The 13,351-nt window shown below is 44.3% G+C and overlaps 1 protein-coding gene across 1 annotated transcript; it reads right to left on the bottom strand.

The window, feature by feature from the left end:
• Positions 1–2,266: 2,266 nt before the first annotated feature.
• Positions 2,267–10,265, bottom strand: ppm1kb (protein phosphatase, Mg2+/Mn2+ dependent 1Kb). The gene is made up of 7 exons (XM_080533940.1): positions 10,148–10,265; positions 8,447–8,992; positions 7,892–7,992; positions 4,352–4,514; positions 3,644–3,788; positions 2,956–3,090; positions 2,267–2,421 (listed from the first exon to the last, which is right to left on the bottom strand). Exons 2-7 carry the CDS (start codon positions 8,899–8,901, stop codon positions 2,290–2,292), a joined length of 1,131 nt encoding a protein of 376 aa, XP_080390066.1. The 5' UTR covers positions 8,902–8,992; positions 10,148–10,265; the 3' UTR covers positions 2,267–2,289.
• Positions 10,266–13,351: the final 3,086 nt, after the last annotated feature.

Consider the following 13,351-nt stretch of genomic DNA (forward strand, 5'->3'; position numbering starts at 1 on the left):
AACGTCACTTTTGACGTCAGACTTAACAAGCGGATAGCAGTGAGAAACAACATAGACCGCTTCTTCACATTGGATAAATGTAAGAGCTCTAGTTTTGGAACAACCGTTGACCAAACAGTCGGATCAACCCAGAGTCATACAGTGAGATCTTTCTACATAATGGCTCTGAGTCAACCGTTGTCCCTTCTCATGAGGGACTTGGTGGCAGTTAAGTCATTTGAACATTCACAGATCATCTAGGGATCTTGGGTAGAGGACTTTTTGTTCATTGTTGCATCATATTAAAGTGCACCATGAAAAGGTAACCGTTGATTCCCCAGTGCAAATTCAGAGTTACTGCTGCCACCTCCATTCAACAGTTTTAGAGCAGACTATACTGCAGTTTAGTCTATGGTGAGCAAGTTGAGATTTTCTTTCCTTTTTCTAAAATGTTTAAAATTTAAAATAGTAATACTTAAACAGCACACTTAAAAACAACAGTAGTTTTCCTGCAATCAAAATATACATAAATAGAACTATGTACAAAACATAAAACGCAAATAATACAAAGGACATTTCTGTACCCAAAAGCACTAATAAAGTGTGAGAACAATTGCAAACAAAGCGTCTTTGAAACAGTATGGTTATCAAATAGACACTATTACAAGCTTGATTGCAGTTTCAAGTGCCTAAAATCAACTGATTTGGTGCCGTTTGAGGTTTGCTGCCTAGATGGTTCATCTATTGGAATGCCATTAGGTTGAAGTACTGTTCGGCCAAATTACTGGATTTCACATCGAAAACTAAGTACTACCACCCAAACAAATCAATAGACTCCCCTACAGTTCTCCTAGGCCTTGACAGGCTTGTGCAATTGGGCATCCGTCCATGCTGTGGCTCATACTAACAGAACATGGGAGGGTGAAAACATTCCATACTGCATGGACCTCCTACTCCAAGACTTTGGGCTCTCGCCATCAATAGGCAGACTGTCTTTGTGTACGGAAATAGCTTGTCTCACAGAATTCCCTTGAACCATACAAAGACATTTAATTCAACCAAACAAAAGCACACCGAAATGCTGGAACTCGAAAGATGTCATATGATTTTTTGTGTTGTGTGTGTGGGTATGTGTGTGGGTATGTGTGTGTGTGTGTGTTGTCCTATGATATAGATAGATATGAATCTGTACATAGATAGATATGTAACCGTTGAATGATTAACCTATACAACAAACAACCGCTTAATTCACCCGTCATCTCCCTGTTCTGAGAACCGAGTGAACTTGACACTGACAAGTACTTCAAGCGCAGAGACTACAGACAGACAAACAAACCAAAAAAAAGAAAAGAAAAACACTGGTAAATTAAAACCAAAGGTTTTAAAACCTAAAGCACCTCTGGAGATCACAACATGTGCTATGGATGAATCTCAGACACACTGGAACGAATGTGTCCGTCCCAATGAAATCTAGAAATTAAAAAGTGCGTTATTGATTCTTTAGAAGAACTCCGATCGAAAACAAATTATTCATGGCATGCAAGACAGAAGCGCTATCCCGGGTGTTCACAGGCAGAGGCTTGTCTTCAAACAAGGTCAATGCCCATACACTCCAACGCCGACCGACCTGCACGACACGAAGAATAACGTTTTTGCCTCGACGGAAGCTCTACTTCGATCTTCCCCTGTATCATATCACATGAAACCTTGTATGAAAAGGACGTGTTCCTTTGTAAGTGCATATAACCTGTCATGAAAATGAACACGCTATGAAAGTCTGTCGGTCACAAACTGCAGGACGCAAGCAAAACTGGAGACGTCATGGCTGCCATCAAGATAATGACAGGTCAACTCCATTAAACAAATTGAGGCTTAGTAGGTTTAGTAAACCTTTGGCCAAATCAAAATCAGATTTCCTGTTCTTTAGCAACCTCTCAGCTTACATTTTTGCTAGGAATCATAACGGTGACATCTGTCGCCAAAAAATGAAGAGTGTGCCTCCAGTGATGTTTTCAGTTCTGCCGTCTGACATGCAGACATTCGTAGCGCATATCATATATCATCTTCATCACTAAATGACATACTGTGTTCCTAAGGCATCGGTTCTTAGCTGTGCTTCTCCACATAGGCCCAGAGGCGGGGGGGGGGGGGGGGGACATCCTGTATTGAGACTGTATTGCACATTGGATATGGTTGGATAAGGTCCCCAGGTTGCCCCCCTCCCTTTCACTTGTCTCCCACGTCTCCCCCCGCCGGGCCTCCCCCCGTCCGGGCCTCCCCCCCCGTCCGGGCCGCCCCTCCCCTGTCTCTCTAGGCCCAACGGCCGCTGGACACAAAGCTGCGGCTGAAGGAGAAGCTGTTATCGGAGGACTTCTGTTTGCCCCAGGCACCGAAGGGCACCACGATGATGGTGCTGTTGTCCTCCGAACCGTACTGGAGCGCCTGGGAGCAGGCGGCACAAACACAGGCAGTTAGGGAGGTAACGAGGCATCGTGAGCCGGTTAATTATCCATACAAATATGTGACGATTCAAATTCAAAATGAATCGCGGCACTGCAGAGGGCGTGATCTACTTTTAACTTCGCTTTCGTTTTTTCATAAAGAAATGGAAATATGCATTCATTGCATAGTTTGTGTTTTGCAGTTATACCCTACCTCAGAAATAAAAAGGGATTCTTTAAGAAAATACAGTATTTTGTAGTTTTTGTCTGAGAAATAAATAAAAGAATCTTTTTCAGTCATAATTTAATAAAAATGTATTAAATAAAAATGTATGTCTGCAATCTAATTTTGTCTAAACAATTCACCTGTGAGTTGAGTGTATCGTTACATCCCTACAGTCAATACAATTAGTCTAGTCTAGTCACTTTCCAACATCTGTCTCTTGGTTCAATGGTTTCTCAGAACTGCACTGACACATTCTTAATTGGACTTAAGGGACATCCCCTTAAGTATGACTAAACGTGAACCCCCTACCTGCTCAGAGATCCTCTGGGCGGCCTCTTTGGGGTCTTGGCACTGGTTGATGACATCACAGATCTCCTGGCTGTTCATGATGAAGTTGATGCCGTCTGTGGTCAGCAACAGGAACGAGTCGTGGACGTGATGCAGCTGGACGAGAGGGAAAAAAAGACCAGACCAGGCATTCATTCGGGTGCTGTCCCAATACTTTGAAAAGGCATCCTCTCCTTCCTTCCTGCCTTCTTTGGAGTTATCACTGACCCACTGTGACAGGATTGGCAAAAGCTATAGAGCAAAAAACAGGTGTTTTCTTTTCACCTAGCCAATGAATGCTGTGATATTGAGTATTTACGACGAGGAATAAAAGAAAGGAAAGGACACATTTTAAAAGCTATTCCAACAGGGCCAAGGTCTTGTTTTCATGACGTCTGCCAACCGTGACACACGCCCGACCCTATTTATCTAGGGCAAACACCCACGTGACAAAGGTATGACACGCTTCAGCCCAGGAGGCATAATCTGTCACTACACCCTGCTGGCCTCCATGGTTCAGCATGGTGAGTCAAGCCAACACACAGAGCTAATACCAGCTAAGCCGGCCCGACACCTCAGGGTCCAGGGGTCTAGGTAGCGGAGGGAGGGACGTTTAGACGTTTCTCAGAGGTGCTGACAGCAGCTCGAGCCGCGCGTCTCAGACACTCACTAATATCCGCTTGGTCTCGGGCTCGGCGATCACCCCTTTGCCCTTGAGGTCGAAGTCGCCGATGCTGCGAGTCATGGCCAGTCTGCCGTTGACGTGTGGCTGCCCCAGGCTGTTCCAGGTCACCCAGCCGCCGTTCTTCTTTATCCTGGGAGGGAAAGAGGGAGGGAGGAGAGGGTTAGACACTGGTGGAAGCCCCAAAAAAAGCGACGTTGATGGAATTCCCCTGTTCCACTACCTCATAAAAAGACAAACAAGTGCCCCGCGGTGGTGTAGCGGTCTAAGCACTGGCCACTAGTGCAAGTTGCCCACCGGGGACTGGGATCGTATCCCAGCTCGCCAGATCCGGATATGGCTGGGGCACACACGGGGAGCGACATATTGGGCGGCCGCTCCCGAGGGCGGTATAGGAGTAGTTCCGGACAAGGATCCGTCGTGCAACACCGCCCCCGTCTGGTGCTGGAGTAACGGTACTGGACTCGAGGAGCCAGTCAGCTAGTCTGCCTGGCGCCCTCCTCTGGGACTGCCGGCCACGGGGTCGTGCGGCGGATCCTACGCAATAGGCAGGGGATAATTGGATGCTAGGTTGGGTTCAATTGGCTACCAAATTGGGTGAAAAAGGGGATAAAATCTGAAAAACAAAAAGACAAACAAAACCACTTCTACTGTATAGTGGAGCTCTGGGAGGGGGGGGGGGTAGGTTTGGGCTACCTCTCCTTCTCGTCCTTCCTCTCAGGGGTGTGGTCGGTGGTGAGTTTGTGGACCTTGGCCTTGCGGCACAGCATGGCGCGGCTGTCCCCCACGCTGCCCACTACCAGCTCTATGCCGTCCCTCAGCAGCGCCACCGTGGCGGTCGACCCCGGGAGAGGAGATGCTGTGAAGAGCAGGATGTAGACACCGCAAGTTAGGAGGTTTAGTGTACACACTCACACACAAACACACACACACACACACACAGACACACACACACACAGACACAGACACAGACACACACACACACACACCTGGAAGGCAGACATACTTTCATTTAAACACACACAATAAACGCACACACACACACACGGCTGGCTATCAGCACAAACTTGTTTCTCTCAAAAACACACAAACACCCGGAAAATTACTAAATTATCCTGTGCAAACATCCACTTAGCATAGCTTGCATGTGACACACACACACACACACACACACACACACACTCTCTCTCTCTCTCTCTCCAACACAAACACACACGCACACGCACGCACGTATGAGGACAGGGGGTGGGAAGGTGTGTTGGGGAGAGGGATGCTAGTCTAAAGACAACTGAGAGGGAGAAAGTGAGAGTCATACATGCAGATCACATTGTTTCAACTTCAATTAAGCTATTTAAGAATTGCAATTGGCTAGGTATTGCAGCAGTATCTAATTCAATATCTAAAAGTTCTAATAAGGTAACAGTATAAACTCAGTGTGTTAGGCCTAATATTTACACAAACCTTCACAGTTACAATAAGTGACAATTTACAGTGAGTGCAAGGTATGAAAAGGCTGTGTTATTGGCCACAAAGTGCATTGACAGTGGCACATCCAGTACATTTACTTCAGACAGCTCTTATCAAGACCATCTCAATAGAGATAAAGGTCTGTGGATGAGACAGTTCCTTTAGGAAACTTTCCGAGGACTCTTTTCAGGAACGGTAATATGCCTCTCCCCACAAACCAGAGTCATAACATAGTTGAAAAAAGGGTTGACCAATATTTTCACAGTTCCACTCATTAAACTAAACAGTAGAAGCCTTCTCTAAATCAAACGGAGCACTATCTATCAGCCAGAAGCAGTTTAGCAACAACTTGTGAGTGAGAAGAAAGAGAGAAGAGAGAGAGAAAGATGAGGAACCTTCCAGTAGTCCGGTAAGGGACCCGCTGGACTCCACCATTATCTAGCCCCTCTCTCCTTCCAAAAAGGTGCCGGGTGCCTCCAGCTCATAGCTGGGTCAGCAACAGCTGTTGTAGATAACATGCACACACACACACACACATACAGGCATATTGGGACATTTCACGCAGTGTGGCCGGTATGTGGCCATACCAGGGTTTCCGTTAGAAAAAAATTGTGCCGGTCAACGTGTCCGGGAAGATTTCAATTTACCGGACAAACGTGAGATATTCCGGTCATCATATTACAATATAATATAGCTGTTTGTCGCGGTGATTACTGTTGTGTAGCCTATATATGCCGTTTAATGTCTATTTCTCATCCGATACGATTAGATGCGAGCTATATAATAATATAGGCTTTCATGATTCGCATGCGCGCTATGCCATATGTCCAGCGCTGAACGCGCGCCACACTGGGAACTGAACAGACTCCATCGATCAATGAACGGACTCCACATTACGTTAACTGAAGTCTGTTAAATTGTTTGGGATTAATGTGAGTTTTCTATTTTCTCTTTCCAGTTTTACCCTTTTTTTATCAATAAAACAACGTCATTTCTATAACCAGGTCTCGCTGGTTGGGAAGGCATTTAGTTTAGCTGCCTGTCAAATCATACTTAATCGGACTCGCGAGTATGACAATGAGGAGAACATAACTGTTTATTGAGAAACAATTGATAGGCAGGCTGGGATACGTATATAAAGAAATACCACAATGTCTAGATTTATATTTATATTTATATTTATTTATATTTTATTTAACATTTTATTGAAAAGTGCAAGAGGTTACATGTAGGCTTCTGGCGTGACACATAGGCTAGCCTAATTTCCGTTCATATGCCTTTTATCAGATAAAATAAAATAGAATAAAACTCTTTGAAAATAAATAGGCTTTAAATTAACTTAACTGCTTTCAGTAGCTCAGTCAGTCCCACATACTGATGACATGCGATGCCATTTTTTGCCATGTGAAATGCAACTTGTAGCTGAGAGTGCAGCTTATTGTTAGCCGTTTCATTAGCCTGCTCACAGTGGCCTTTCATAGCGGTTTGCTGTTGCCTCAAACTGACCGCCGATATGTGGTCACTGCACCGACTGTGATCAGTGAGAGCCGACATTCTCATATTCGTTGCTCCTCTCGTGAATCCGTTATTCCTCCCCGATTTTTTGCACGGTGAGCAGAACATTTTTCCTTCCCCATCTAAACGCAGCCAGGGGAAATGTTCTTTCCATTCAACTCGAGACTTTTTGGCTGGAGGAGCCACTACCTCCATCTCTTTAGAGTCAGACTTCTCCTCAGACTCATTGTAGCTTGGTTTCATGAAGTAATTGTTAAGCTTACTTTCTCTTGCCATGTTTACCTCTCGCTCGCTATGGTGCACTTTGAGCTGCAACGTTTGCAGGTTAAAAGCGCTAGCCTATACAAATAAAAGTAATTATTATTATTATGGTGGCCCGCTGTGCAGGGTTGCCAGATGGGCCGCTATTGTTTCGCGGAGTCATCATCATGCCGGCGTCAAATCATATAATAATAAAAGAAATATATAGCCTATATATTCGTCTTTTTTTAATATAGAAGGAATCAGAATGTGACAATTAACCTTTAGCGAATTGTATTCAAATTGTGCTTAGAGGGAATTATTTTCACCGGACATTATGACCGAAGAGGTTTCAATTTGTCGGACTTCAACAGATTTTATCGGACAAAGACCGGTAATTACCGGTTAACGGAAACCCAGGGCCATATGTTCAATGAAAGGTAAAACTAACTGTCAAAACTTTCGCTATCTGGGAAAAAAGTTGAGCCTGTCTCAAACAAAATGGCTACTGAAGGAAGACAACCTGTCACTATGTTCCAACATCCACACTAGCATTACACTTAGGACGAAGCAATGTTTTGAAAGGCCATGCACTCTAGTTGGGATGCTAGTGTTGATATATGCTCAAGGGATGTACAACATGAGGAGGACAAACCTGATTGTTATAGCCGCAGGAAGGCGTTTATAGTAGAGGGACATGCTCCTCACTATTTGTTTCGAATGTGGTGGAGGGATGTTTAAGTGTAACCTTCCTTCCACCGGTGGCAATACTTTGTACATTACGAAAGCGGGACCCATGCGCTTCATATTTAGCCTAGCTTTCACAGCACTGGAGGCAGTAAACATTCATGTTTGGTCTGCGCAGGACAGGTTTGGTCATTACAGTTCTTGGTAAAGCAAGTTATCTATCAACACTAACAAACCATGACCTATGACACTAGATTAGGCAGTTTGATGTCAGTGCAGAAACTCTCTATCTACATTCAACAGGTCATGTGATGTCAGAGCACCTACCGTTAGGGGCGAAGTGGAGGTGTCTGGCCAGGGCTTTGTCTACTTCAAGGAATGCTTTTGTTAAAACCACCTCTAGATTATCCTCCTCTGCTAAAAAGTCTCTGAAATAACAACATAGAAACACACTCATAAGACGGGCATCATGTGATTCATTTGTGTAGCCTTGTCTAAATAACCATGGTTTTCTTAAAGGTTTGGCCATTATCATTGCATAGACAGAAGCACAATTTAAACTCAAATACTTTCCCCTTAAGTCCATATAACCCAGCACAACCAAACAGATACGATGACCTTGACTAATGTTAAACAATACCTGAAGTGAAATTGCAAAAGGAGTATTCTGTGATCAGCATCTGCTGGGGCCAGACAAGGCTTAATCTAATCCTAGACTAAAAAAAGCATCTTCAATGGAGATTTGACATCGAGAGCATGATTTAGTCCAGGACTAGGCTCAAGCCCTGTCTGTGAAAGCGGCCCATTATGACCTAACCTGGTAAGCCCCAGTACCACTACCGAACACAGACTAGAAAACCAACCCGGGTGACTTTCACCTACTTGATGTACGTCTCCATGTACTTGTCGCAGAAGTCGGCCGCCTCCGGCCCGCCGTGGCCGTCGAACACGGCGAAGTACAGGACGTTGTCGGTCATCTGCGACACCTGGTAGCGGTCCTCGTTCTCCTTCCGCTGGCCGATCAGCGAGGCGCAGGCCACCCGGGACAGACTGACCTTGGGGATGGGCTTCCCGTAGCGGATGCTGGGGGGCAGCAGGATGGGCTCGTCGATGCGGTTGTCCCAGATGCCGAAGGAGTCCCAGGTGGTGGGCTTGCCGCTGCTGTCGGGGTCGAAGCGCGTGTTGCTGGGCCGGGCCGCCGAGGGGACGTGGAGAGGCCGCCGGTGGGGGTGGAGGTTCTCCTGGCTGGGGAGGAGCAGGGGGGCCATCGGCAGGCCTCTCCGGCGCACGTGGGACCCCCCGGAACTGGCCAGGCGGATGAAGGCGGTTGTTGACATCACCCAAGCAGCAGACGAGCGGACGACGACTCCTCACAGGGATGGAGAAAGAGAGACCTCCTCTGGAACGCCTCCTGGACGACAATAACAACTGCTGGGGAAGACGGAGAGATGTGAGTTTGAGTGGTTGGCTACAGGGCCAAGAAAATAATTGGAAGGATGTGTTCCTCTGGAGTCCTCCTGTGCTCTCTCCCTCACCATCTAGTGTCCTAATTCAGTACAACAACAACAACAACAACATAAGGTAATTCAGTCACATCTACTCTATAAATGTAATACACACGTATCCTAGTTGTAGTTCATTTCCATAATGCTATGGAGATCAGGTTAGCTGGTTAGCAGGTTAACTCAGTTAGCTCACTACGCTCAAGCACAACCACAATACCTCACTGGTTGACAGTGACACACCCGACCAGGCAGTGAGAATGATTAGCTGTGGATAATCCTTCATTGTCACCTTCAGAAGCATTCTGAAAAATGTGCCAATCGATATAATTTAATAATGCATTTTTGGCTAATATAATATGGAAGGTAGAACCCAATGTCATAGGCATTCATGTCTGTCTTGCATGATATGACCATTAAAACCCTGTTGCTTGCCTATTTTTGTATTTTTATCGTTTCATTATAATATGAATATCCCTGCATTTACAGCGTGCTGACGTGCATTCAAATATATATAAAAGAAAAAAGCCTAAATAATACTAGAAAGTATACACAGAGGACTAGGTGTTTGTTTATACTTGGCTGCTGACTTTGGCAGTATAAACACAATCTCTCCACTGATAATGACGCAACGTGGCCCATTGTATTGAGATGGAGGGTGCGTTCGTAAACACGCTCTGGGAATCTGATCAGCACTCATGGAATGCCTCATGTCCAATCAAATTACTTGGTCGCTTTATGACGTTGAACTCAGTGTGCGCTCCAGCGCTCTCAGAGCAAATTTACGAACAAACCCTGAGTGAATTGTCCAACTAGCTGGCTGCCAAGCTAGGGTTAGGATTGTAGTATAGGTAGTAAACCAATCTGTTCACTAACTATACTACACTGTAAAACATGCATACAAGAAAAGAACTCCTCTTTTCCCAAGCTAGCTATAAGCTTTCTTTAAAAGTAATCTTTGCATAACTATGCTAACGCGCTAGGCGGGACCAGCTAGCTAAACCACGATTTGCAGTTTATCTAATCTCTCTTGGACAAGTCAACTATTCGATATTACGCGATAGAAATGTGATAATCTTACCTTTAACTGTTTCAAATGCCGATATTGGTACGTCGATTAAGCGTATACTGCTTGCATTAGGCGTAAATGAATAAAACAAAAATGTCCTTGGCCAGTTGAGTCCAGTCTCCGCTGTGTTGTCAAACAAGCTGCCGTCCGTCCAATCGGGGGGCCAGAAACCTCGACGCCCCCCCATGCTCTGTTGTTGATTGGTCCAAATAATTATGAATGAAGGGAATAAAGGCCAATCATACTTCAATGATTAGATAGTTGAGGAAATTGAGAGCCAATCAGTATGCCAATGTACTTGTGTCTCTTTAGTGTGTGTTATGACAGTCCATTATAACATTATTATAACATTATTATTATATAAGATCCGGCTCTTCATAAAATATATAAGGAGGGATAGAGAGAGAGGAAGAGAAGAGGGATATGAGAGGCTGGACCAGGAGCTCCCAAAGGGGGAGGTAGAGGAGAAGGAGATAGAGGCGAGAAGAGACAGAATGAGGAAGGAGGAGGAGTAGAAGAGGAGGGAGTGTGAGGAGAGATGGGAGATGGAGAAAGAGGAGTTGATGATGGAAGAGAGAAGCATGAGCGAGAGAGAGAGAGAGAGAGAGAGAGAGAGAGAGAGAGAGAGAGAGAGAGAGAGATGAAGGATGAGAAGAAGAGGATCACGAAACTGAGGATGATCCAGAAACAGAGAAAGGAGATGTACGAGATGGAGAGATTGGGACAGATGAGTGTGGAGGGATGGAGAGACTGGAGCAGGGAGGAGTCCTGAAGAAGGAGCTCTGGAGGGAGGTAGAGAAATGAGTGAAGGAGAAAAGACGAGAGAAGGGCACAGACAATATGCAAAGGAAGCAACACTGTCTGCAGGAGAGAATGAGTGATGAAAAGAGAAGAGAGCAAGAACATATATAGAGAAAGACTGAACTGGAGAGATTAATTAATACATTTTAATTATAAAAATTAAAATTAAAATTAAATTATCAAAATTAATTAATTAAATTATTATTAAATTGGAGAGATTGAGAGATCTGGAAAAGAAGGGAAAGGAAGAGAAGAGAGAAAGAAGAGACGAGGTGAGGGCAAGCTTGGAGGAGAAGACAGCGGTTGAAGAGATAAAGACAGACATTGAATGTATGGAAGACATGATGAAAGAGAGGATGAAAGAGAGAGAAGAGGTTCGAGGAGGAGAGACAGCAGGAGGATGACAGAAGAAGAGAGAGAACGTTTGAGGAGGACGTCACGCAGGAGGAGGAGAACCAGAGAAAGACAGAGGAAGATGAAAACAAAACATGGGAGGAAAGGATCACGAGAGGTGTGGAAAGAAAGTGTGAGACGGGAAAGAAAATTGGAGGAGAGAAAAAAGGAGGAGGTAGAGAAAGAGGAGAAAAACATAGCTAAGGAGAGAGGAGAAAGAACAAGTATCAAAAGAAACCAAAACACTGAGAGAAACAACGCTGAGAAAAGGAAAGACAAGAATAATCCAGAAGAATGCACAGAGAGTAAGAATAGCGTGTGTGAAAATGCAGCAAATGGATCACAAGAAAGAGAGGGATGAGGAACCCAAAGGAAGTAAAGTAAGTTGTAAAGTAAGTTGCAGAGAGCAACATTTTTAGCAATCCATTTAGCAATCTACATACATAATGTTCTTTTGGCTTTTTGATTAAAAAAGAAGACTATATAATAATAGAATAATCATATAGAATAATATATTATACAGTATGTGTGTGTTATACTGAACCTAGTGATCTTTCTCCTCGGCTGGGATTGGTGTTCTCCTGGTGTTCTCCTGGTGTTCTCCTGGTGTTCTCCTGGTGTTCTCCTCGCCTCGCTTCTTCAACTCATGGTTCCGCCTTCATCTGCTGGAGCTGCTGCTCTAGGACACACACACACACGCACAAACACTCGCACAACCATCATAATTTTTTTTTATTTACCATTATACATCCCTCAAAACCTCACTACATAAAAATACACCCTATTGTCAATATCAATATGACAAATATTCAGTGTGGTATTTCAAAGACAGAGCAAATGTGCAGTATAATTGCATCATAGCCTTCACAATGTCCTTCATCCGCTGCATCACCTACTCCAGCTGGACAGATGTCTCCAAATCCCTTCGGATTTGAGAAGTTTGCTGGTGTCTCGGAGTTCGCCACCTTACAAACTGCAGAAGGTAAAACTATATACTACAGGCCAAGACTAGAAAGCCCAGCTCATAACTGTACATATCCTATCCTATCCACTATCCTAGAGTCCAAAAGTTACATAATGCAATAGTGATCATACTTCAGTTTTATATTTATTTTTTATTCACATTAATTTAACATTTAAAATCCCTTAGGTTTCCCAACAGGTTCTGGTAAGTTAAGATGCAGCGAGCTTACTCGTATTATGCTTACCATTCATCAAGTTTTCTCACTTGTCACAACTAAAGCACTTGCCCCGTTTGGCATCATACGGACTAGAGGAGGCTGAAAGCCTGAGTTTCTAGCATCAGCATAGCAACGGCGTTCGAAAGACCTGATTACATCACCCAGGACAGATTTTGTAGACTGACATAATTTGGCATGGCAGCCAACAACTGAGGACTCTCCATGCTCAGCTCTTAGATTTGACATAATCCTTAGTGGGCCCGATGAAAATGGCGACCCTTCGCTAAGGTTAGTTACTTCTTAAACCGTGGCCGGAGGTACTCAGGTGGGGGGCGGTATAATTCTAACGAGACCCCAGCTTAAGTACACAGGGGCAGTCGACCTGAATGGCTTGTTGAATTGCATGTCTTCTGAAATAGGCAGCCTGCAAAAAACTGACTGGGTTGTTTTATTTCGCAGTTCGTGTGTTAGTAGGCCCATCAGGGACCCACATGACCTTTCAATTGAATTGAGGGACTTCTGAGGCTCTGGGTAACATTTGATTCATTTTTGGTTCACTCAAACAGGCATAAGAGGTGATGATACATTGGTAAATACTAAGTGGGATGCTTGGGATGGCCCAACTCTGATATTACCCCATTGAAGTTAATATTTAAAGTGGTTAGTGACTACGGTTAGGGAAGGGTCGTCCCAAGAATCCCATTAATCTACCATGATTCCACACTTAAGTGATATACAAATACAAAGCTAATCAACAAAGCTAATCATTTTTCAGTTGCATGTTAGATGAAGAGCAAAAAACGAACAAATCAGCCATTTTATACAATAGAAATACTTTTAA

Source organism: Nansenia antarctica (genome assembly GCF_963989245.1).
Source record: "Nansenia antarctica genome assembly, chromosome: 6".
Lineage (NCBI taxonomy): Eukaryota > Metazoa > Chordata > Actinopteri > Argentiniformes > Microstomatidae > Nansenia > Nansenia antarctica.

Bases quoted from the DNA above. Each gene is read 5' to 3' on its own strand.
- ppm1kb (XM_080533940.1), bottom strand. From the start codon at position 8,901: ATGTCAACAACCGCCTTCATCCGCCTGGCCAGTTCCGGGGGGTCCCAC. The intron at 7,993-8,446 runs GTAGGTGAAAGT...TTGTTATTTCAG, and splicing joins TACATGGAGACGTACATCAA to AGACTTTTTAGCAGAGGAGG. The intron at 4,515-7,891 runs GTAGGTGCTCTG...TGCTCTTCACAG, and splicing joins CCTCCACTTCGCCCCTAACG to CATCTCCTCTCCCGGGGTCG.